Source organism: Pyxicephalus adspersus, chromosome 3 (genome assembly GCF_032062135.1).
Source record: "Pyxicephalus adspersus chromosome 3, UCB_Pads_2.0, whole genome shotgun sequence".
In the NCBI taxonomy this organism is placed as follows: domain Eukaryota; kingdom Metazoa; phylum Chordata; class Amphibia; order Anura; family Pyxicephalidae; genus Pyxicephalus; species Pyxicephalus adspersus.
In genome coordinates this window covers 71,916,216-71,938,742 of record NC_092860.1, presented here as the reverse complement: position 1 = coordinate 71,938,742, position 22,527 = coordinate 71,916,216, and the positions used below count along the sequence as shown (strand labels likewise).

The 22,527-nt window shown below is 36.8% G+C and overlaps 1 protein-coding gene across 7 annotated transcripts in view; it reads right to left on the bottom strand.

The window, feature by feature from the left end:
• Window positions 1-1,125: 1,125 nt before the first annotated feature.
• ADAMTS10 (ADAM metallopeptidase with thrombospondin type 1 motif 10) overlaps window positions 1,126-22,527 on the bottom strand; it is a 76,904-nt gene continuing 55,502 nt past the window's right edge. For all 7 annotated transcript variants that reach the window (XM_072405159.1, XM_072405158.1, XM_072405157.1 and 4 more), the window contains 11 exons: window positions 21,655-21,757; window positions 18,553-18,686; window positions 17,520-17,643; window positions 16,250-16,330; window positions 14,622-14,785; window positions 10,488-10,614; window positions 9,559-9,688; window positions 7,257-7,461; window positions 6,654-6,830; window positions 6,400-6,556; window positions 1,126-6,118 (listed from right to left, as the gene is read on the bottom strand). In XM_072405159.1, coding sequence (XP_072261260.1) covers window positions 6,009-6,118; window positions 6,400-6,556; window positions 6,654-6,830; window positions 7,257-7,461; window positions 9,559-9,688; window positions 10,488-10,614; window positions 14,622-14,785; window positions 16,250-16,330; window positions 17,520-17,643; window positions 18,553-18,686; window positions 21,655-21,757 — 1,512 coding nt within the window. In that variant the 3' untranslated portion in view covers window positions 1,126-6,008. The remainder of the gene's footprint in view (window positions 6,119-6,399; window positions 6,557-6,653; window positions 6,831-7,256; window positions 7,462-9,558; window positions 9,689-10,487; window positions 10,615-14,621; window positions 14,786-16,249; window positions 16,331-17,519; window positions 17,644-18,552; window positions 18,687-21,654; window positions 21,758-22,527) is intronic.

Sequence of the window (22,527 nt, the reverse complement as noted above, 5' to 3'; positions counted from 1 at the left end):
ACTTTGAGAATCACATCCCAAAAACACAAGAATTGTTTGTTGGTATACCACTATTATATAAATGAATAATAACAATATATACGGTAATGTTTTATATAAAACATGTAACCCACCTGAAGAAATATTCACCATTTTTCTTGATTTGGTGAGCCTTACTGTGTGGTAATGCCAAGAGCCACACAGCAGTACTTAACCAAAGCATTGCCACTGGATTGTCTTGATTCTCATATGTGCACCACAGCCCAATTCATTCTTATGGGGTGCTGCAGCCATCCAGAAGCAGTACCTCATAGGAGTGAGTGGGGCTACTGCTTACATGCTAAATCACATGTGATAAAGAGGACCCAACAGGAATTCTTTCTAAGTAAAGGCTGTATGACCATGCCTGATGAATTGATCAAGGGTGAAGGTAAGTTTTTCTCCACATTTTTCTATTCTACGTATGTAAATTAGCAGCTCAGTGTACAGTCTCAGGACCATTCTGTGTCAGGACTAATTTTGCTAAAAACAAAAATAAAACCTAACAGAGGCTTTACACTTCTAAATTCTATCTAATAAAAACATTTAGATTGCAGGTGTATTTACGTAAGACAATAAAGCAGACCCAAATTAAAAAGTTTTCTTTACTTAAAAGGGTAGGGTAGTGTATAAAGTAAAATTACTATTCTTTTTTTAAAAGTGCCTTCCATTCTGTTGATTAAGACCTACGTCACACATCCCAGGAGGCTGCTGGCTGCTCGGGTGACATGGCCTGCTGTAAAGAGGAAGAAAAGAGTGCGGATCTCACTGGGCATGTGTGCAAGCTACGTCACCCAATCTTGCCCCTGCGAAGATGGGAAGAAGATGGAGGAAGGTGGCGGTGTGTCTTCCACTCCAGATAAAGGGGAATTCCAGGACAGCGCACAACCCGATCGAAATTAAAGCTCCAGCCTGATCGAGGGATCTGGGTAATTAAAGATAAGTGTATTTTTTATTTTCAGTCTAGTTCGGCTTTTTGGCAGATATAACTGAAACTTATTGTTTGCCAGTAGCTGTTGAACACAGTTAAGTGTAGAATCCTTACGGTTTTCAGTTAAGGTATTCATACCTCATGACCTTCAATGGACAAAATAAGTATCACTAAAATTTTATCTGAATTTGTGTGTTTTTAATGCAATTCAAGTAACATAATTCTTGTATGCATACAATGAGCAGGTTAATTTCAAAGTATGTAAATATTGGGGTTGTTCAAAATATCATTCAAAAATTTGCATCAAATGAACCATATTAACAATATGAGATAGTTTTTATTTATTTGTGGAAAAACTCTTGGTAAAAGAAAAAAGTTAACCAAACTTTTAACATTAGACTTAAATTTAGACATACCTCTGTATATAATAAAGCCCCCCTATCAAACTCTTCATTCTCTGTTTTTCTTACTGTTTGTTACTGGTTATCAGAAGACTAATGATTGCCACACAAAGTCATATTTTTCCAGATCATCAATATACCATGTATATACCAACAAATGTATAGCCTAGTGATTGGGTATAATTTGTATGGACTATACCATATATACCTATACACCTCATAGATATTACATTTTACTGATTTGATAAGATACATTTAAACTAAAGCCTCACAGTGGGAACTTCACTTTGAGGTGGACAACAGTGGCCTAATAACCAAAAAACAATGCTCTAACTTTGAGCACTCTTTGCAATATTCTGATCCACCTACGGTGACTGTGTGGCACAGAAGCCAGACAGACTAGCTAAAAAAAACACATGAACAATGAGTGAAAATGATCAGTTGGGGGTCTTCAGATCAGGTTGAGTAGGACAGCAGAGATAAGCAAATACACAGAACTGTTAAGTTCTACTACTGTTTTCATCTTTGTTAGAATTATTGGAAGATGGTGTTAAACTTAAGATGATGATCATGCATTTAAATACCATTTTACTTTTTCCTCCATTGTTTTCCATGTATCTGCCAAAATGTATTGAACCATTGTAGGTATGTAAACCTCCGAGCCACAGAGGTATTAACATAAACTTTTTTCATTGTATTCAGAGGTGGGAACAATAGTATATTGGGCTTGAAATGTCCACCTAAGCTGGCCTCACGTAGCTGGTTTTCCTTTGATTGGACCTGTTACATAAGCAAATACACCAATAGTGTTTAGGGCCACCTATACAAACCATTTAAGTTATAGGCAACATACTTCATCTGTAAATTTAGCTGATCCAAAACAATAAACCCTCTAAAAGTATTCTAACCAGCTCTGAGCTTGACATTGAACACCTATAAACCATGTGTTTCTGTTTGTTCCACTACAGCCTTACAAACACCAAAACACCACTTAAGATATGAATAGGGAACAGAGTTGTACATATTCATTTAACAAGACTACTACTATCTTCACCCAAAATTAAAATTAGGATGAAAGCTGCTAAAACAATTAAATAGAGCTTGGATCAAAAGGTACTGTATATTTTTTTCAACTTTAGAACGGTTTCTGCATTTTGAAAATGTCATTAAGGGTAAATGACCATAGGTTCTGCCCATTGTCATACTGATTGTTTTTAATTTTGGGTTATAGCATTCTAATAGCATGCTCCCTATATTATTAACTCAATCAAGAAACTTGATCCAAACGCAGATCCAAACTCCCAGCTATGTTGTCACTGTATATACGTTTCAAGGATGAAAATCACCTTAACATGACAAGGGATCAGGATATTGTTTGATGCATAATCTTTGCATTATAACATGTGTCACAATGACTGTTATCTTTCACTCCTCCCAGCCAGCGTTAGAGGCTTTCATGGCCCAACCCCTGGTGGATCCATTGACAGCGAACGATCATAATGAAAGTGAAGGGGCGAGACCGCAGCATGGTGCCGCTCCGTCGTTCTCCCCCTTCCCTTTCCATAGAGCAGAACGGTGCTGTATGTACAGGGCTCATTCATACATTGTTCAGACTTTTGTCAATGGAAAGGATCTTGAAATATCCTTTTCAATGACAATTATTGCACCTGTGTACGTAGCCTAACTATGGAATGTATCAGTCCTCAGGATTCTCAGGCCAGGAAAAGCTTATTATGTCAGAGGGCATTTCTGGTCAATAGACTATTGTTCCTCGCAAAAAACTGGTGATAAGAGCAGTGTCATGTATCACTTTCCATCATAATCAAATGAATTCAAATTTTATATGGATGCAATATTTGACTCTCTTGTAGATGCACTATAAGTTTGGCAGTTACAAATGTACACAATATACATGAAGATATTTGGCCACTGTAAAATGTTTGAATTACTCATCTAAATATAAAGGTTACTTTAATCTGCCTTTCTAGGATGTATGTGGGACAATTCTTGATGCACTTTTTCATTATTATATATATATATAAATGTATCCACAGATTTAAAGAGACTATACATTTAGACACATTTTCTCAAATCTGAAATCCTTATATATATATATATATATATATATATATATATATATATATATAGATGCTTCTGGAATACTGTCCAGTTTACTCCTATTATATTCTGCCATTGTAAAGAAGAAAACCTTATAGGTTATTTATAAAGTGATATCTTTGTCCTGTAATGAAAATATAAAAGGCTATAGCTGAAACCATAATGTATTTGACACACTGCTACTTGCAGTAGCTCAGCACATAAAAATATCTTTGGAGCACCTATAAAATACCCATAAAAATAACTTACACTATTTTTGGGTCATTATTACTTTGTTAGATGGGTATTCAGCCATTAAAATATATTCAAAGTAATTCATCCTGCACTAAACATAATTATGCAAAAGAAATAATATGGTGCAAAAAGTACAAAATGGTGCAGTCTATAGCAACCAATCAGATATTAGCTTATATTAAGCTAATCTGTAGAAACAAATCATTTCATATTTCTTTAGTTGCTATGGGATACAGTACATTTGCATATTACAATTAATAAACACGTTTAACCACTAGAAAAAAAAACATTTATAATATTGTACCAAATACTTTTAAATTGCTGAATTCCACGTAAACAGAAAACAACCTGCATTTCTTAAGCAGAACAAAGCAGCACCAATGATAACATTTTTTGCACTGTCCCACTTAAATACTGTGCAGGATGCAAGTAAATTTCCCCACTGCCTTCAACTGCAAGTGTACCCACCGTCTGGGACTTCTAAACAGGGTAAAGCACCATAACGTTCATTACTGTATTTTCTAACCTTCAGTTAACACTGATAAATAAGGCCAGTCCACTCAAATCTGGTATTATAGTTTTTGGTAAATCCTGCATAATTAAATCACCTATCACCAATGTTTTTAATATAGGGATTTAACAGTGTTTTACTGTCAAATGTGAACATCTGCTGTGTGAATTTCAAGAAGACTTCAACATGGGTGGAAAAAATGAATAGGTCTAAAAAAGAAGAAAGAAGCCGGGAGGTGGCTTAGAATGAAATATCACTTCTTGGTGAACTGACCCATTTTGAAATATTGCTATACCTAAAATATAACATTTTTTATAGGTTTATAATTAGTAATTGTAATTGTAATTGTCCACCTAATGTTTGGTTGAATTACACACCATGTTCCATTTTTTAGAGACTCCAATAATATTTTCCATGGTGTCCCTTTCCTTGTCCTTGATTTTTTTCTATGAATGTATACAGAATCCAGTAAGAGGACCTGCCCATTTTCTGGATGGGTTGCATTGCAAGACAGATGAATTGTAGTTAGCAATACCATATGGATAACACACTAATGGAGTTTCTAGCAGATAAAAGGTATCAGTGGGTATTTCAACTCACTGGCATCCATCAATAAACCAAAATAAATGATTTCATCAAAGGAACAACAGCAATAAGTGAGTTTCCTGCTACAAGCCTGTAATGGAAGTCTTTTAAGGCAGCACCACGAATGCAGTGAGTAGAACTGAAAAGGTGATTGCATGATCTTTACAAGATCTATAACAGCCCTGAAGCAGAGGTTGGAGGAACAACAGGCTTCTCCCTTTTTTATAAAGCAACAATTCATTCCTATGCGTAAAAAATAAAGTATCTTTTCTGTACTGTTTAGGCATAATTAAAAGGTGTTTTATGCAGATGTCCCTACAATCACTGCCTTGCTGCACTGGTCAGCAGCAGCAGATTATGCTCTTAGTATATTGAATACTATTAACATTACCTCAATAGGTTTACAGGGCTAGCTAAGATACATGCTCATCGCCTCCCATGGTCTCTCCTGTTTCTGATTTTTGGTTTCAAGCTAAAATGATTTTCGTTCCATTCCTGCTTTTTGAGCTTTAACAAATACCAAGTATTTTTTTCACAATGCTCTTAAGTCAATTAATACATCTTTTACAAATAGTCCATATATACTTTTGAATGCCAAGTCTTTCATTAAGTTTCATGTTAGTAGACTTTCCTTTTAGACCATGTACTCAAGAATATGGATCCCAGTCAAAGAGGGACATTTTTTCCGAGTATGTATGTATGCAGCTCCTGCTCTTGACAGCACTGAAGTCTGTAGAGTGAGGTGGTAACGGTGACATATATATATATATATATATATATATATATATATATATATGGCTAAATAATCATTATGTTGAACAAAAGGCCGTTGATAAAAAGTAAAGTTGGGTGAATAAGGATAAACGGAAGGGGACGTCAGAGCAGTGTAAAAAGATAGTGAGTGATGCAAACAGGAAGAATAAGAGGAAGTAAAGTGGTGAACAGAAGATGTTTGAGAAAGCACTGCTGAGGAGGTGAGGGGGGGGGGGGGGTTAGAGAGAGGGAGAGAAAGAGACAGACACAAAATATATCAAGAGAAGAGGAAGTTTAGGTGATGAAATAAAATATTAACAGAACATTTACTATACCAACTGTTAAAAGGTAAAAATGGAAGCAATAGCTTTTGGTATAGAAAGGAAAGTAAAAAAAGAAAGTGCATAAAACAATGTAAAAAAAAAACTGCAAGAATATAGTTTGCTGATGATGAGAATCAGTGGCCTTGACAAGTGCGGCAACACATCTGTCTGAAGTATGGTCTGTTGCAGAATTTAAACTTGAGCACCAGGGGGCAGTATGCCACTTTGTTGACATCCTTACATTCTGTAGAAAAAGATAGGAATAAATGTTAGAAGCAGAAAGTATTGGAGAAAAGGGTCTCTGCGTGTAGGAAGGAGGGTCTGAATTTTATTATAGGACGCAGGGGATGAAAGTGTCATGCTGTGGGAGGGATGAAAGCCTGAGGCACAGAAAAAGGGGAATAGTAACTGAAAGTGTTTTACATAAATGGAGCAAGATGGTGCAATATAATAGTTGCAAAAAGAAAAAAAAATATAAAAAAAGAGAATGGCTTGTTTTTTTCGAGACAGCCTAAATTTGCTTACCATCAGGGCTATCAGAAGGTCCTGCCTCACATTTATTTTCACACTGCTGCATGGCAGGGGGCCGCAAAGACTCTATGCATTCAACTGATGGCTGTCCTCTGTGGCTCACACACTGCACAGAGCGTCTCTGCTGTCCATGTCCACATTGGGCTGAACACTGCGAATGAAAAAAGAAATATAACAAATAACCTTTAGAGGCATTTTATGTTATGTGTCATTTTTTTTTCTGTGTGCTAAAAAGCTGTAAACTTTACCTCAGACCAATCGCCAGTCACCCAGCGTGGTGGGGGGCATCTCTGCAAGGTACACCTTAAGCTAGTTGCAGGCTTGTCCTTAGCAGGGCATTGTGAAGGGGCTAAAGTGTTTTCACTATCACCAGCCTTGCAAAGTACAACTCTGTGTCTGTATCCTGGGCCACAGCTTGGACTGCACTGCAAACAAAAAAAAAAGAAAACATTTATTTTCAAATATATTGTTTTTAAGTTTAAATTTGTAACTAATTTGAAATTAATACTGCAGTTTTTGCTATGTTTTATGGATGTATCTTAAAGACCTGCTATGCATTATTTGTGTCTGGTATATGGACCTGTAGTTAGGTTTTGAAATGGATGATAAGACTATGCAGGATTTGTCTTACAGAAATAAAGAATGGTTAATAACCCTGTAACAGAAAAAGACACCTGGAATCTCCTGCTATCTCAAGTGTTACTCCTTGTAATATTTAGTACTGCTAAACACCAACCATAACTATAGCAAGTATTGCGTATACCTGTAGAACTATACAAAATAATATTTTGCCTGGAACCATATGTGCAGCAAATCATCAGAAGGAAAGGTTTATGAAGTCCACTCATTACCTCTGACCAGTCCAGTGCCACCCACTCTGGTGGACATGTTTGGGTGTTGCAGGGCTCCAACATTGTGGGGCGAGGTGGTGTGCAGTTGCTATCATCTAGAGATTTCTCTTCTCCTGCTGATACCCGGCGCTGACAGATCACACTCCGAGTACGAACCCCAGAGTTACAGCTCCGACTGCACTCAGACCAAGGACCTATTGCCCACCTGATAAATAAATTATATTACCAAATATGTAAAAAAAAAATATTTCATATGCTAATACTGTATTCTTGTACACAGAGATCAGGAGCAAGAAGCCTAGTATGACAAAGCTGCTCCTCCATGGACACCGTACAGTGACTAAGCATTGATCCCTTTGTCCACAGGTATGTTTATTCACTTTCTGTAGGATAAGAGGTTGCTGCAACTTCTTGAACCAGAAAAATCCCTGAACTTTTTAATAAAAAAGTCTAACAGTGACCCCCTGCTGTAGGTCCAGGCCATTGAGAGCCTCATTACATTACATTACATAAAAAGCATGCAGAGATTCTTAGTTTAAAAGAGAAAAGACAACTATAATGCACAATGTGATAACTTCCCAATGGTATGCAAAACCCTTTTTTCAGAACAGGTTGATCACTAATTCCTAAGTAAATCACACCTGTGCTTTGCGTTACAACACAAATGCTATGTCAAGGGAGTCAATATTTCTAAATTGTCTGCCAATGTTCCCTTGAATGAATGCAGAGCAAGACTGCACCCCCATGCTAATAGCTCAGTCATTCATGACACACATCGAATCTGCTTAAATGTTTGTGAACCCTTTAAAGTTTTCTATATTTTTATACCAATGTGACCTAAAACATCATCTGATGCTAAAAGTAGAAAAAAAAACTAGTTAAACAATTGAAACAATTTTTTTTTATATTTGGTCATGTATTTATTGAAAAACATAGTCTGGTGTTTTCAATCAATGGTATGACAATCAGATGTATGTGAGATACCCTGTTTAATTAAATATCAAGGGGCCAGCAAGTCCTGATCACACATACAACACATTTGTGGACAAGTGTCATGGCTAAAATAAAGAAAGTGTCTAAGGAGTTGTTGTTGATGCCTATAAAGCTGGAAAAGGTTACAAGACCATCTGTAAAGAGTTTGAACTCCACCAATCAACAGTTAGACAGATGTACAAATGGAGAAAATTCCAGGAGTCCATTGTTACCCTACCCAGAAGTGGTCGACCATCAAACTGTAATAACTGTAATATGTGTAATAGTCTGAGAGGTTACAAAGGAACCCAGGGTAACTTCTAAGCAACTGAAGGGCTGTCTCACATTGGCAAATGTTGATGTTTATGAATCCAGCATCAGGAGAACACTGAATGGCAATTATATGTATGACAGGGTAGCCCCTGCTTTCCCCCTAAAAAATGTCTAGTTTGCTAAAGATCATGTGGACAAATCAGAAGGATACTGGAAGGATGTTTTGTGGACAAATTAAGTGTTACATTTGAAGAAAGAAAAACACTGAAAACCACTGCATTCCAGCATAAGAACATGATCTCAACTGTAAAACATAGTGACAGGAGCACTCTGCTTTGGGCCTGTTTTGTTGCATCTGGGCCTGGACAGTTTGCCATCAATGAAGAAGCAATAAAATATGAATTATACCTGGAGGATTCTAAAGGAAAATATCAAGTCATCTGTCCTTGAACTGAATCTTAAGAAACAGTGGGTCATGCATCAAGACTATGATTCTGAACTCACAAGTCGTTCTACCAATGGTTTGTAGAAAATAAAAATAAAATTAATGTTCTGGAATAGCTAAGTCAAATCCTGACTTTAATCCAAATGAATGTTGTGGAAAAGACCTAAAGCAAGTCGTTAATATGAGGAAACCCACCAAGATCCAGAAGCTGTTCTGTATGGAGGAATGGGCTAAAATTCCTCTTAGTTGATGTGCTCATTAACAGCTACTTTAAACGTAGGTCACACCAAACACTGAGAGCACGATTCACTTACTTTTGCCACACACAGATATGTTATTGGATACTTTTTTAAAATAAATACAATATCAAATATATACATTTTTATAATCTAAAATTAATATTTTTTTTTATTTGTTAAACTTGATTTTCCTCATCTACTTTTAAGGACCTTTTAGGTCATTTTAGATCACACTGTTATATAAAAATATACCTTTTTAAAGGGTACCACTGTATGTTTTACAAGATTTATGAGGATATACTGCTTGTCTATCTATTATAATTACTATAATATAAACTGTTGCTACGATAGAACCTGTTTTAGCTTTACTTACTCAGGGGGGCAAGGCTCAGTGTTACATGAACGTTGGTTCTCTTGGATTTTATGTTGTGTATCACACATGTCTTCAGAGGCAAGAGACCCATCTGCAATCTTCTTGCAGACAACATTCTGCATTTGTACTCCTGTAAGAAAAGCAAACATGAAATATGATTTGACAAAGTGTATGCAATGCCATTTATTTATTTATATTTTTATAGTTTGTTATAGAGAAAGTTAATTCTTCTTTTTTTTCTGACACACTTGAGTAACACAATACTAAGTTTAGTGATACTGTATTGATAGAATTGAGTATCACAACTTTTTGTTTAGCAATCACCAGGTTTTGTGCTCAACAACCTGGATTTGTATTGACAACGGGCAGAACGTCAAGGGGAGGAAAACCTATTGCTTTCATGCAATAGTGTTGCAATACTGACCACCATCTGGATTCAAATGGTTGGGGGCTGGTAGGCTGGGTATTGAGAAATTCTTTATTCTAACTCCTATAAAATAAATATGCATCATATTACCAGATACATCACATAACATCACTTTCTGTCCTAAAAACAATGGTCCCTAGGGGAAGTGTAATGTGCCTGGGGAAGACACAGTCAGCAAGAAAATTCTGTTTCAGTACTTCTTCACCCTATCTAAAATTGGAAAACTGTAAAAAAGATAAAATTGAAGAAATGCAGGTACACACTGGAAAATTTTCCACCATAAAGTACAGCACTCAACTGTCATTCACCTGCTTTACCTGGGTAAAGGTGGTGTTGGTAGAACTGCACATAACAGAAACTATATATATATATATATATATATATATATATATATATATATTTTTTTTTTTTTTTTTTTTAGATATATATCTCTATGTTTACAAGGCACCTGGAGCACCCTCACCTCCTGTATATGCACCACAATGAAAGTATGTTGGTTTACCTCCAGCGCATAGAGCAGAACATTTAGTCCACTGGGAATGCTGCCACATGTATCCACTCTCGGCGTGTCTACTGATTGGTGCATTAAACTTGTAGCGAATACCAAGGAATTCTTCTCTCATCATGACCTGGGAAACATGGGGCAAAGCAAGATTAAAATATTTAAAAGTCTCAGTAGCAATGAAATCACTGTGGCCCAAAAATACTTGGAGTACCACATCACTGTCTCCTTAGTTTATTACCATAACACATTTTAAAAGTAAATACAAAGCAAATCTTTTTTTGACATATATGAATTATAATTACAATAAAGCATGTAATTCTACTTGTGCGCACCATATATTAAAACTCAGATATTAACATGCAAACAAATCAGCTACATTATTGCTGTGTTGCACAGAGTCATGGAAAGGACCCAGGAGACCTACCCAATACAAGATGGTGGCAAAACAAACTATTTGAAAGGGGTGGATAAAAGACCAGTCACCATGTACCAGGTGTTTAAAAAAAGGCAAATGTTCACATTTATTTACTCCACAGATCTTGTACTAATACACAAAGCACACTGAGATAGAAGTAATAATAATAATAGAAGTAATAATAATTCACATGCTTTTTGTATTGAGATAATATTTGTTTATTGCTTCAAGAGTTCAGTTTTAATTAGGGTCTTTTCTGTAAAAAAAAAAAAAAAATAGGTTTTTGGCAATTCATCAGTTCATCTTTCTGTTCTTCCGGGTGCTTACAAGGAAAATGTGCTGGGCAAGCAAAATGTTTGCTGTAATCCTCTTTCCTCAGTAAGCACATATTCACCCTTCTTTTTTTTTTTTCTTTTCTTCCTTCAGCACATTCACTGGGGAATGCATTTTTTGTTGAGTTAGATCTTACACTTGTTTTTTGCTATCACATCCAGTATTTACGATACAGGGTACCCTCCATTTTTGTCAAAAAACATACAAATTTTACATACAATGAAAAAATAATGAAATCATAATGTACTGTTTAATTTTTTTTCATACAAAGGATTTATTGTGTCTCCATTACATTTTTTTTTACAGTAAAAAATTATTTGGGTAAGCGGTTAAGGTAAAAATTTACACTTGGCTTTTAATGGAGTGTTCAGTGTTAGGACAATCCAGCCAAATGCTACAACAATAGTCAGCCATCATATGTATATTCCACCTACCCTCATACCGTTCTTCCATGACTTTCAAATCTTGGTGGAATTGTTCACCTTGCTCATCACTGACTGAACCAAGGTTTTCCGGGAAGATAGAAAGATGGCTATGAAGAAAATGCACCTTGATGCTCATGATGCAACCAAGCATTTTGTAGCTCTCCAAGAGTTTCTGGACAATTTCTGTGTAATTATTTGCTTGTGTGTTCCCAAGAAAGTCCTTCACAATAGCTTTGAATGATAACCAAGCATTCTTTTCGACTTCTAACATTGTTCTGATTAAATGTTCCTCTTTGATGAGCTGCCGAATCTGTCAACATCAAACACACCGGCCTTTATTTTTTCAAATGACAGGCTAGGAAATGCCAAAATGAGGTACTTGAAACATTCTCCTTCAGTTGGCAAAGCTTTAACAAACTGCTTCATCAGACCCAGTTTTATGTGCAGAGGCGGGAATATAATATTCTTTCTATCAACAAGTGGCTCATGTAGAATGTTTGGATCACCTGGTTTTAGGGCAGATCTTGGAGTCTAATTCCTTTCCACCCATTGCCTCTCACCAGCTATGCTGTCCTACATGCACAGATAACAGGGATACTTGGTGAGTCAGCATTGCTGAGCAAGAAGGAAACACAATTTAGTGTTGGTGAGAATGCAACAACTCAATGATTCTTTTTATGTCTGCATATTCTTCACAAAGAGAAACTGAATGGCCACTTGGGACTGACCCAAATATATTGCCATTGTGAAGGAGGACACACTTTAGGCTCCACTTTGAGCTATCGTTAAATAGTTGCAATTCAGTTGAGTTATAGATTGGAATTCCCAACTCCTGCATTAAACCAGGTATGTTACGGCAATACACAAGGCCACTGTCAGTTCTAAAATACTGCAGAAATGCAATTTCTCTGGTTCAAAAGTAGGATACTTTCATTCCTTTTTCAAGTAAGTTATTCTCATGCAGTCTTGATGCTAGGAGTTCTGAAGCCTTCTTCGATAGTCCCAAAAACACGTGCCAAATCACTCAACTCATGTTGATCAAATCCCTTATGAACAGAGCCCTCTTTAGTTTCAAATTCTTCATCATTGTTGTCACATAGTTCATCACCCTAATCATGTTCTTCAAGAGAGGGTAGTGTAACAAAAACTGGCACTGGGATTTCATCTGAATGAGCCACTGGGCAATGGTAGACTAGGATACTCTATGTTACATTTATTTTTCCTGTTATATCCTGAAGTTTTCACTATACAAAAGTAACAGTCACAAAAATGATCTCCTGGCTCTCACCAAACCATAGGTATACCAAATGGCATCTTATCACGTGTTCCCTTTGTCCACATCCATAAACCCTCGACACACTGTTTGCACACCTTATGAGGGGCTTGCTCTACAAATGTGCTAATGTTTGCCCTTTGACTGAGAATGGTGAATCTGCCACAGGTATAACAGATATTGTTTAGGCACTTACGACAAGAAACAGCAGAGCCAGTCATGATCTGAAAGAAAGTAAATACGTGTGTAAGTAGAAAAAGAAATTTTGTTTATTCACTACGTAGAGCAGCGCACAACCTCTGACCACACTGTCTTGAATCGCGTGTAAATGAATAGCCTAAACAAATCCACGCTACAGTAATCGCATTATTATAAACGGTAGAGAAAAAACCTGACGTGATAGAAGAAAACTAACTGCACTTTAAGAATCAGCATACCTGTTTTAGTGTAAATAAGCTTAAAAATGTAAGCCAATAAAAAATGCGTTTAAAATGGTTCCCCAGTGTTATTTAAAACTAGCCTTGTTTTACACATACAGGAAAGCCAGGTGCTAGAGTCTATGTGTAATGTGCTTTGGAGTCTATGTGAATGATAATGAATAGTTTAATTGTATCCTTGGGGCAGGAATGTTAAAAAAAAAAAAAAAATCTGAACTGTTTCAAATTTGGCCTCTGCATACCAGTTACCTGTTGTAATTTCAAAATCAGTGTCAAGATCAGTTCACAGTGTACAAAGCACTTATTCAACAATCACTGAAAAGTGTATATGCGTGGCGTGGTAATAATATCAATGTCAAACCTGAAAACCCTATATGTGAGTAAGAGCTTCAGGACTGCACACTGCTCAGTTTTTTCCCAAGCTTTATCCTGAGGTTTTCAATGTGTCTGAATGGGGGTTTCTTAAACTAAACCTAAACTTTCTGCAAATGTGGTCAGACATATCCAATCCTCCCTAACTCCTTCTTGGGGCACCTATGTCATAATGTTTCCTCTCAGCGTTGCCACCTTTGATGTACACTTCACTTTTTGCCCAAAATGCAACTCATATCCCACTTAACAGATTCTTTGTTAGCTTTACGGGATTCTAGTGATAAACACACCATATCATGCTAACATACATTTACATATAGCATATTTGTGCTTAGGTAAAGAAAACCCAGTCATGTGTAAGAACAGGATTTTTTTCTGCCACACGATTGGATGGCTGACATCAGGGACGTTTCATCTCCTTTCCTAAGCTAAGTGAACACTCTATTTTACTTAAATCAACCCCAGTTCGTTAATGTATGCTTTGTTCTTTATGTCCTCCAAAGCAGCAGGGGCACCTGAGTTGGTTACTTGTTCTTGTAAACATACATAATGTACATTCTGTCACCTCTGTCCTTTAATTCCTCTGCTTTTTGAGGTCACTTTTCCAATGCAGTCATGCTGCTCACCATTTTGCATCCCTTTCCACTATTATGCAGCAATTACAATATTCAAAGAGATGAGGGTGCTAAAGTTAAAAGATTGAAAACATATAGCCTTGTATTAGGATAAACTTACAGTCTGTCTTTTAAAATTTAGCTCCCTCTAGTGGTAGACAGAACAACTGCTAAAATGAAAGAATAAGAGAAATGCACCACATTTAAACTGCCAAACCCTTATGTCTGAAATCTATTGGTTTGTGCACAGTAAATTGCTTACCATAACAACTAAAGTTGCATTAGTAGGCCCTAAAGCCTCCAGTGATTCTGGTTCATCTTGGGGTCTTTTGTAGTGGAAGGCTGTTCCAGCTGCATCAAACCTCTTCGGGGCATCTGGAGGGAGTCTGCCATTAATAACGTATTCCCCTCCTTCTGCTTTCAAAGCTATAAAAAATAAAGTTCTGTTAGTTTTTTTTTTCATTTATTTTTAACAAGGATGTTATTAATCATTTACAAAAGCCAGCACATTTCTAAATAAAGCATGCTTTACAACTTGTTTAAAAAAAGAAAAATAAACAGCATGCAGAAAATAATATACAAATTACATAAAATGACACAATAACACCTTGGCGAAATTCAGATGATGCATCCAGTTTTAAAATCCTGTACTTAAATACCCTTAATAGATCATATTTCTAACTTTCTATCAATTTAATTGGCTATGGTAATTACTAAGTAAATGGCATTTGAATGTGTGTGTAAAAAAAATCCAAATTACACAATTCAAATCTTTTGGGGGTATATTAAATCTAAAGTTTTATATTGATTTTTGTTAGTTAATTGTCATATGAACTTTTACGTGAAGCAGGACTCCCTACCCTGCAGGTTTATTAGCTAGGTTCACACTTTCATTGAGGTTGCAGTGGAACCTAAGGAACAGCACTTATAGCACTTGAGTTTGGGATTGGCAGCTAATTAAAGCTGAACTTACTGCACCTATGGTTGAGAACAACACCTACTGTAACTGTACTGTGAAACAACACCTACTGAGGTGGATTCTAGGTCTCCATGTGCTTTTCCTTTGCAAGGGAGGCTTGTATTAAAAGAAAATGTGCACTGTAGCCTTTATTCCATGTAACAAGATGCCAACGTTGATGCCAGTGTGATAGTATTAAAGTAGGGATCATATAGATCAGCGGGCGCTAACTGTTGGTCGGTGCACCCCATGAGCGGGGTCAGGAGAAGGACCCCACTGGGGTGACGCACTGGCCAGTGCCGCTGACCATGTCCCCTGTACAGATCCCTAGCTCAAGGAAGTGGGCGGGTTGCGTCTCTGGACACAACCCGCCCACTCTACTATCGCAGGCTTAGATCTGTGATCGGAGAGTGGGCGGTTTCTGGCATAATGACATCACTAAAGGGGAAGTTTCTTCCCCTTTGAGTGACACCCGGCTCCCCGTGCATGCGCGGTCTGGAGCTGGCAAATTCAGTAGTCCGCCGATCCGAAAAGGTTGGTGATGTCTGATATAGATTTTTTCATCCGAACTAAAAGAAATGGCCTACTCATTGCCAGCATAAGGTTCTGGACATGACTTTGGCATAAGGAATAAAACCCTATGCCATATTTATATTGCTGTCTCTGTGTCCTACTAGGGGTCCTAATCTAACTAAAATCAAACACAAAATATTTGTATACTGTAATTTTTCAATCAAACACATACTATGCTAATTCTATAAGTTTGATCAAATAAAATGTATGACTATACGTTGTACAGTATGCATTGCATACCACTAACCAAGCAACCAGACTAGCCCATGTTTGATCATCCTAAATCTTGGCTTACTAAATACTTTTTTTAACTGCTTGTATGAGTAAGATGATGATGTGAGCGCATAAAGTCTACTTACCAAGGTGGTTTTGTGACAGGTTGAGCTGTTTTATGTTAATATGGACAGAACCTTTTGGAATCCAGACAACCTCCTCAAATCCTTGAGAAATGGGGGAGGAAGAGAGGGGAACAAGCTGTAAGAGAGATGTTGGACATAACACTCAATCGTGTAAGGGCATAGCTCACATTCACACTGCATGTTTTACTTTCAGACGTACCACAATTAAAAAGTACATGCATACAAGATGGTAAAGGTGTCTGCAAGATCAATGGATGGGAGGGACCTCTGGATCTCTTACATTATATCCAAAATACATGACCTGTGTAAGTCATTGCTCACATGGATGAGCAAACTGGCAACAGGGATTGTGTTATAAAAAACATACACAGGAATGTTTAAAATAATGGCATAAAACATATGACTGCAGAGGTAACTTGTGACAGTTGTCTTTCTTGGAACATATAAAACAATGGATAAATTGTAGAAGACATGCATGAACCTGCCACCTGCTCCTCTCTAAAACACTGGAGGTCCTAAGTTGCCATTGTACTGTGTTGTGCCTCTAGTAATAATCAGGCTTCTCCAGGCATACCTGTTTAAATTTACTCCAAATTTTAAACCATTTTTTTTACTCTAGACTTTCACATGATAACATTTTTTGACCATTTTTTGACAACATTTCAAATCACCAGTCACAAACTAAAATTGTAAATTAACCTTTTATTAAGTCTATGCAGCCCACCAGTACAGGTGCAATGCTGTATTCAGCTGGATCAGAGGTAAGCATAAAAAGAAAGAGTAAGAATATAGAACAATGCAGGTCTACAGCTTTTGAGGTGGAACATCTGAGCTAAGGTCTGATTTTTTTTATTCTTCATATCAGTAAGGACATAGGGAAGCATAATTTAATTGTATTAGTTTCTCCATGTCCTTAGTGATATGAAGAATAGAAAAAAATCAGACCTCGGATATTCCACCTCATAAGCTGTAGACCTGCATTGTTCTTTATTCTTACTCTTTTTTTTTAATTTCACTTCAACTGCCTTTTGGTGTTTTTACTTTATCCCACTAACTTAACTTTCTTTAGACAATTGATTTATAAATCTACATGACACCTGTTGGCCTTAGATTTTTCAAAATATATAATTCCATGTAAATGAAGGTTCACACTCACTATCAATCAAAACACTGGACCATAAAGGATCAACCATTTGTAATAAATTACTTATGTAGTTGTTCTCTCCCATTGGAATGTATCTTGTTTCCAATATCAGTATGTTTTTCTCACCTCCCTCATTTAAAGACTGATTGAATATTCCCTCAATGGTCTCACATGAGTTGCCATCTCCTCCACACACACGACATTTGTCTTCCTTGGCATCAGATCCCAAGATTCGATCACAGCCCACGTGCTATTGGTAAAATCAAGACATGCTGGATTACATTTCAAAAGAATAATTTGTACCTTAACTAAAGCGTTGGAGACCAGCTTCACTTAATAATGATGTTTATATTTTGCATTGGAAACACTGGATTGTGTTGCTTGTAAATGTCATACTTATTTCAAAGACACCAGTGGTGAAATTTCCCTGCTTCTTTTTCAAATGGGATCTATAATATCAAACTACTTATCCCCTAATGAATGAAAGTGGTCCTCTCGTCCCAATATGAAGCTTCCAATACCATTTACTCCTTCAATTATTGGAGCAAAGGGAAGCATAGTTGCAATTTTAATACTGTAAAGTACGACGAAGCCATTAGGGCATTTGTAATTTTATTGCCTAGTGGGAACATCTTGCCTCTAGACATCTACAATGAGACAGCATTTGACACAGCTAAAAGAAAAGATGTGTCTTGTCCACAAAGTATTTAAATTACCAGCACCTTTCCTTTCACTCCCCACCATTACATTTAGCTGTTTGGCACAAAAAAAATATGATACTCCTGAGTACAGAAGAGCACTTACCTTCCTCCCATATGACAGTTTTAGTGTTTTTTGACTAGCCTTGCCCATAGGGGGCAAAAAATAAGTCATCAGTCCTGTTTTAGCACTGACTAAAACAACCTGGTCAAGACTTATTTTTCTCACTCCCAGTGGCAGAACAGAACATTAGATTAGTGACAATAAAGATAAGTATGCACAAATCTTAAATGTGCAACAACAATAATGCAAAAATACAATCTTTATAATAGGTGAAGCTAAGGGGGTATGTGGGGGTATGACGATGGACTTGTAAACCGCTGTGTAATATGTCAGCACTATATAAATACAAGTTAATATTAGTAAGTTAGGTTATGTAAATTTAGGTCTTCATACATACCTTGCATTCTCCATTGACACAGATATCATAGGAGTCTGGTCTGCATGGTGTTCCATCTATCACAGCTGCCGCTCTCTCTGTGTAGAAGTTAAAGCCTTCTGCTAAACAGTTGAGTGAACAAGCCTTCACCCCACCTACAATTATACATGCCGGTGATTTAGAATAAATCTTTTACTTGGCAATAAACAGAAAAACACTTGTACTACAAAGTTACAAAATTGTTGGAATAACGTTAAAGTTACTTATTTGTTTATCTATCAAATCTCTTATGGGTAAAAAATATAACATACATTTTTGCATGTAATGTAAATATAACATAAATTGTTCTTAAAGGTGAACTTCCAACTTTTAGTTATTGTCTAAAGGATACTACTCTAATTCATATGACCATAATGCCCATGTAAAATAAAAATATACTACATTGAAAAATGGTTATGACACCATCAGAGAGTTCATTCTGACACTTCCTAGGGACATGTACCCAATAGAAAACGACATTTCTCCTAATTCTCAAATCTGCACGCACCAGTGTATAACAAATGATAAAACACATTTAGCAAGGCCCATTCACACCAACTCAATCTAATGTTGTGCTTTAGATGTGAATGTGTGTGTGAATGCACTTTGCCTCACATAATGATTCATGCTTTGTATTATGGCAGGTCATTCTTTTGAATAGGCTACCTGACACAATATAACTGAAGAAAAGTTATCCATGCATCCAAACCATTAACATCAAAAACTAAACATTTTGGCTATACATGCATTTTAGGATAATTTGTTTAGTTAACTAGAAATATTGGATTTACAAGTCCAACAAGCCATAACAGCATATATTGTGGAACCAGTTCTGAGACTAGGGAATTAAGCAGCTGTATCCATGCCTAAGAATTGTAGAGCAATTGCTCTTTGTCAGAATGTTATGACAGAGAAGTCTTGACATTCCAGGTCCAGATGTGTTTTTGCTGATAAAAACATAAACTGGATTTTGCTAAAACTAAATATACTATTACATAGTAAGCCAAATATTTACAAAACTGAAGGCATGATAAAATCTTTTATTAGTATGTGCTGGTTTTTGTGTATCAGTGTGTTGGTTTCTATACACTTGTCTTGTATAGACAAGGTTCTGTGCACTCCTGATCTCTGGAAGAATTTATCTGCATCTGGTGTAGATAAGCTTTGTTCCTGGCCTCATTTTCCCTTTGCACCTCTGCACTCTCCCTTCAGGAATGCGCTGAGCTGAGCATTTCATCTAAATCTTCCACTTTAGAAATTGTATGCAGAGTCTCCCAGGGGAAAAATTCCCCAACAAGCCAGTGAAGGGAGGAGGTGGGGTGAACAAAATGCTGACTGGATGATTCGTGAAGGGGGGCCTAACACACAATTGTAAAATAAACAGAGTACACATTTTAATATAGAAGACCAGAGAGACAGGTGCAGAATATGATATGGATCAAAGTCAAACTCTACTATTTTGTGTAAAAGTTGTAGATTGTCTTCCATTGGTGCAGCTGTTTTTGATTGGTTAAATAAGATACCTGAGTTCATGGATTTGAGTACAGGACAAGATGTAAGGGGCAAAGTCTGCAAGACACATTTAACAGCTATAATACTTTTGTTTATTCTAATAATTTCAGCTGTACATAGGAAATGGGTCTCTTTTTATTTTAACACACTATAGATTGACAAAACACTTTTGACATTATATCACATAGAATACTGTGTTTAGGAAGTCAACCAGGAAAGCCCTTTTTAAACCCATTTACCCCAAATCCATTATTTCTTTTTTTATAAATGTATTGCAGCCTAAGTCCCAGTGCCAGAATATTGGTATCAAACCTTGCTTTATCAGTGGGATGAATAGTATTTGGGGCTTTAGTAACTAACCTAAATCTAATTTACCACCTTCAAACAGTTTATATGATGCAATGGGGTTCTGGGTGTGGAATGCTTTCTTCATTCAAGCAGCTGTCACTGAAAACACCTGCTCTAGCCAGGCAAAGTAATCCTTGCCCTATACTACAAATATTTTCGTTGTCATGGGAGGGGGAGAGATAGTGCTGCAAGGCAAGTAACCACTTATCACCAATGCAGGGGTAAATGTAACAGTACTGCCACATACCACCATATACCATCACTTACAACCAAAGGGAGAAGGTAAAACAGCACTGCAACTGACCTCCAATGCAGGGAGGTTACGTAACACTGCCGTTGACCTCTATTGTTAGGAAAGGAGTTGTTTAACAGCACTGCCAACAACCAGCAATGCAAGGGGGTTTTAACAGCATGAGCATGGGTCAGTAAACCTCTGAATCTTCAGGTGTGATTCTTCACATCAGTGTTTCTCAACCAGGATTCCATGGATCTCTTCTAGAGATTGCTAGGGGATCTTTGACCTATGAGCAAGTTGTGCTTCTCAGGTCAGTTTAACTGAAACCTATGATCCTTTTATCTGTAGGGGTGACATTCTTCCCATTTGCCACCAATGTAAAAGGTATTCTTCTTGCTGACCACCACACTTATGTACTGCAAGATATGGATATAGTAGATATACCAGGGTTCCCCTGGAAGTTATTTCAAGGGCTCCACCATGCTATAAAAGTTGAGAAAGGCTTCTCAAGAGCACATCAGCTGGAACTGCTGGGAAGTTCTTTTTTTAGTTTTGCAAGTTTTTTATATTCTTCTGGGGATTCTTTTTAGGTACATACTATTCTGTACAATTTAAAAACAAATTAATACTTCAGCAAAGTCAACACAAAGAATTCTTTGACATCACTTACAAATTTATATTGATCTGTGATGGAAAAAAGAGTTTTAGACCACCAAAGTGATAACAGTTAAGAAAAAAGATATATTTTTACCAAATGAGAAGAACTTTTTACTGGATCATTGAACCTAAATTTACAAAATGCAGCCTTAGAAGGCAGGTCCTCAGTTCATATCTATACTTTTAACCAGATTTTAATCAGAACATAATCTCCTTTTAATCCTAAACATAATACATGTATAAAATATATTACTACCTTTCTTTCCATGTAAAGCTTGTGGTTTTTCTCACAAAACACCTACTAACTAAACTGTGCTGATAGAGATACCTGCCTCCTTTGTAGCTCTTCCATGAATAGTATTTGCCTCGAAATGCCACATTGTCAAATTCTGCACATTGCATTTCCCGAAAGTCCTGTGACCCAGGTGGGCAGTCCTAAAAAGAAAAAATAGTTGAATTTATTTGCTCTAAGCCATTACTGCTGGGTCATTTCAGGGTCAGTGATGTCAGAAGGATGCTGCTTGGAACACAGATCTGCAAAGAGCAAAGTGTGAAGCTACTTTGCTCATTCCTTCCACATGTTTAATGTAGGTGTTGGGTGCTTTGGGAACAAACTGGGCGTATGAAGAAGCTCCTCAGAGGTCTATTTTGGCAGTGTTGTTGATAAGTAGGGTTCCATGTCTCTCTAATATTAAAGAGAGGAAAGAGGGGGATCATCTAGATGATGTGTTTCCAATTATTACTAGTATTATTTCCAATTATTACTAGTATTTTTTTTTCTTTTAGTCTGTAAGCCACTTTTGAAAAGATGAACAAATGAAGACCATGAAGATAAAACTCTTAATTTAAAAAAAAAAAACCTTTCCGTTATTCAGTGCACTAATATTTGGTTTGTATTCTGGGCTCTAAAAATTAAAGATAATATCAGGGATGATCCTAACTACCCTCTAACACCACCCAGCCACCTCTTTTCTAACTTGCCCATTTTTACTCTCCTGAAGCAGCCATGTAACACTCAAACTTTAAGGGTTCTCTCTTGTTCAACTGGTAATGAGGTTGCAGTTCAGAGACCACTTCCTCATGCCAGTGAACCTCTGCCTTGGTGTGGATGCTTCAAGTAGCTTCTACCCACAGCAGCTCCCTAGAGAATGAATGAAGGCAGCAGTAAATCATAAAACATTTTTCACTGCCACAAGCTGTCAAAT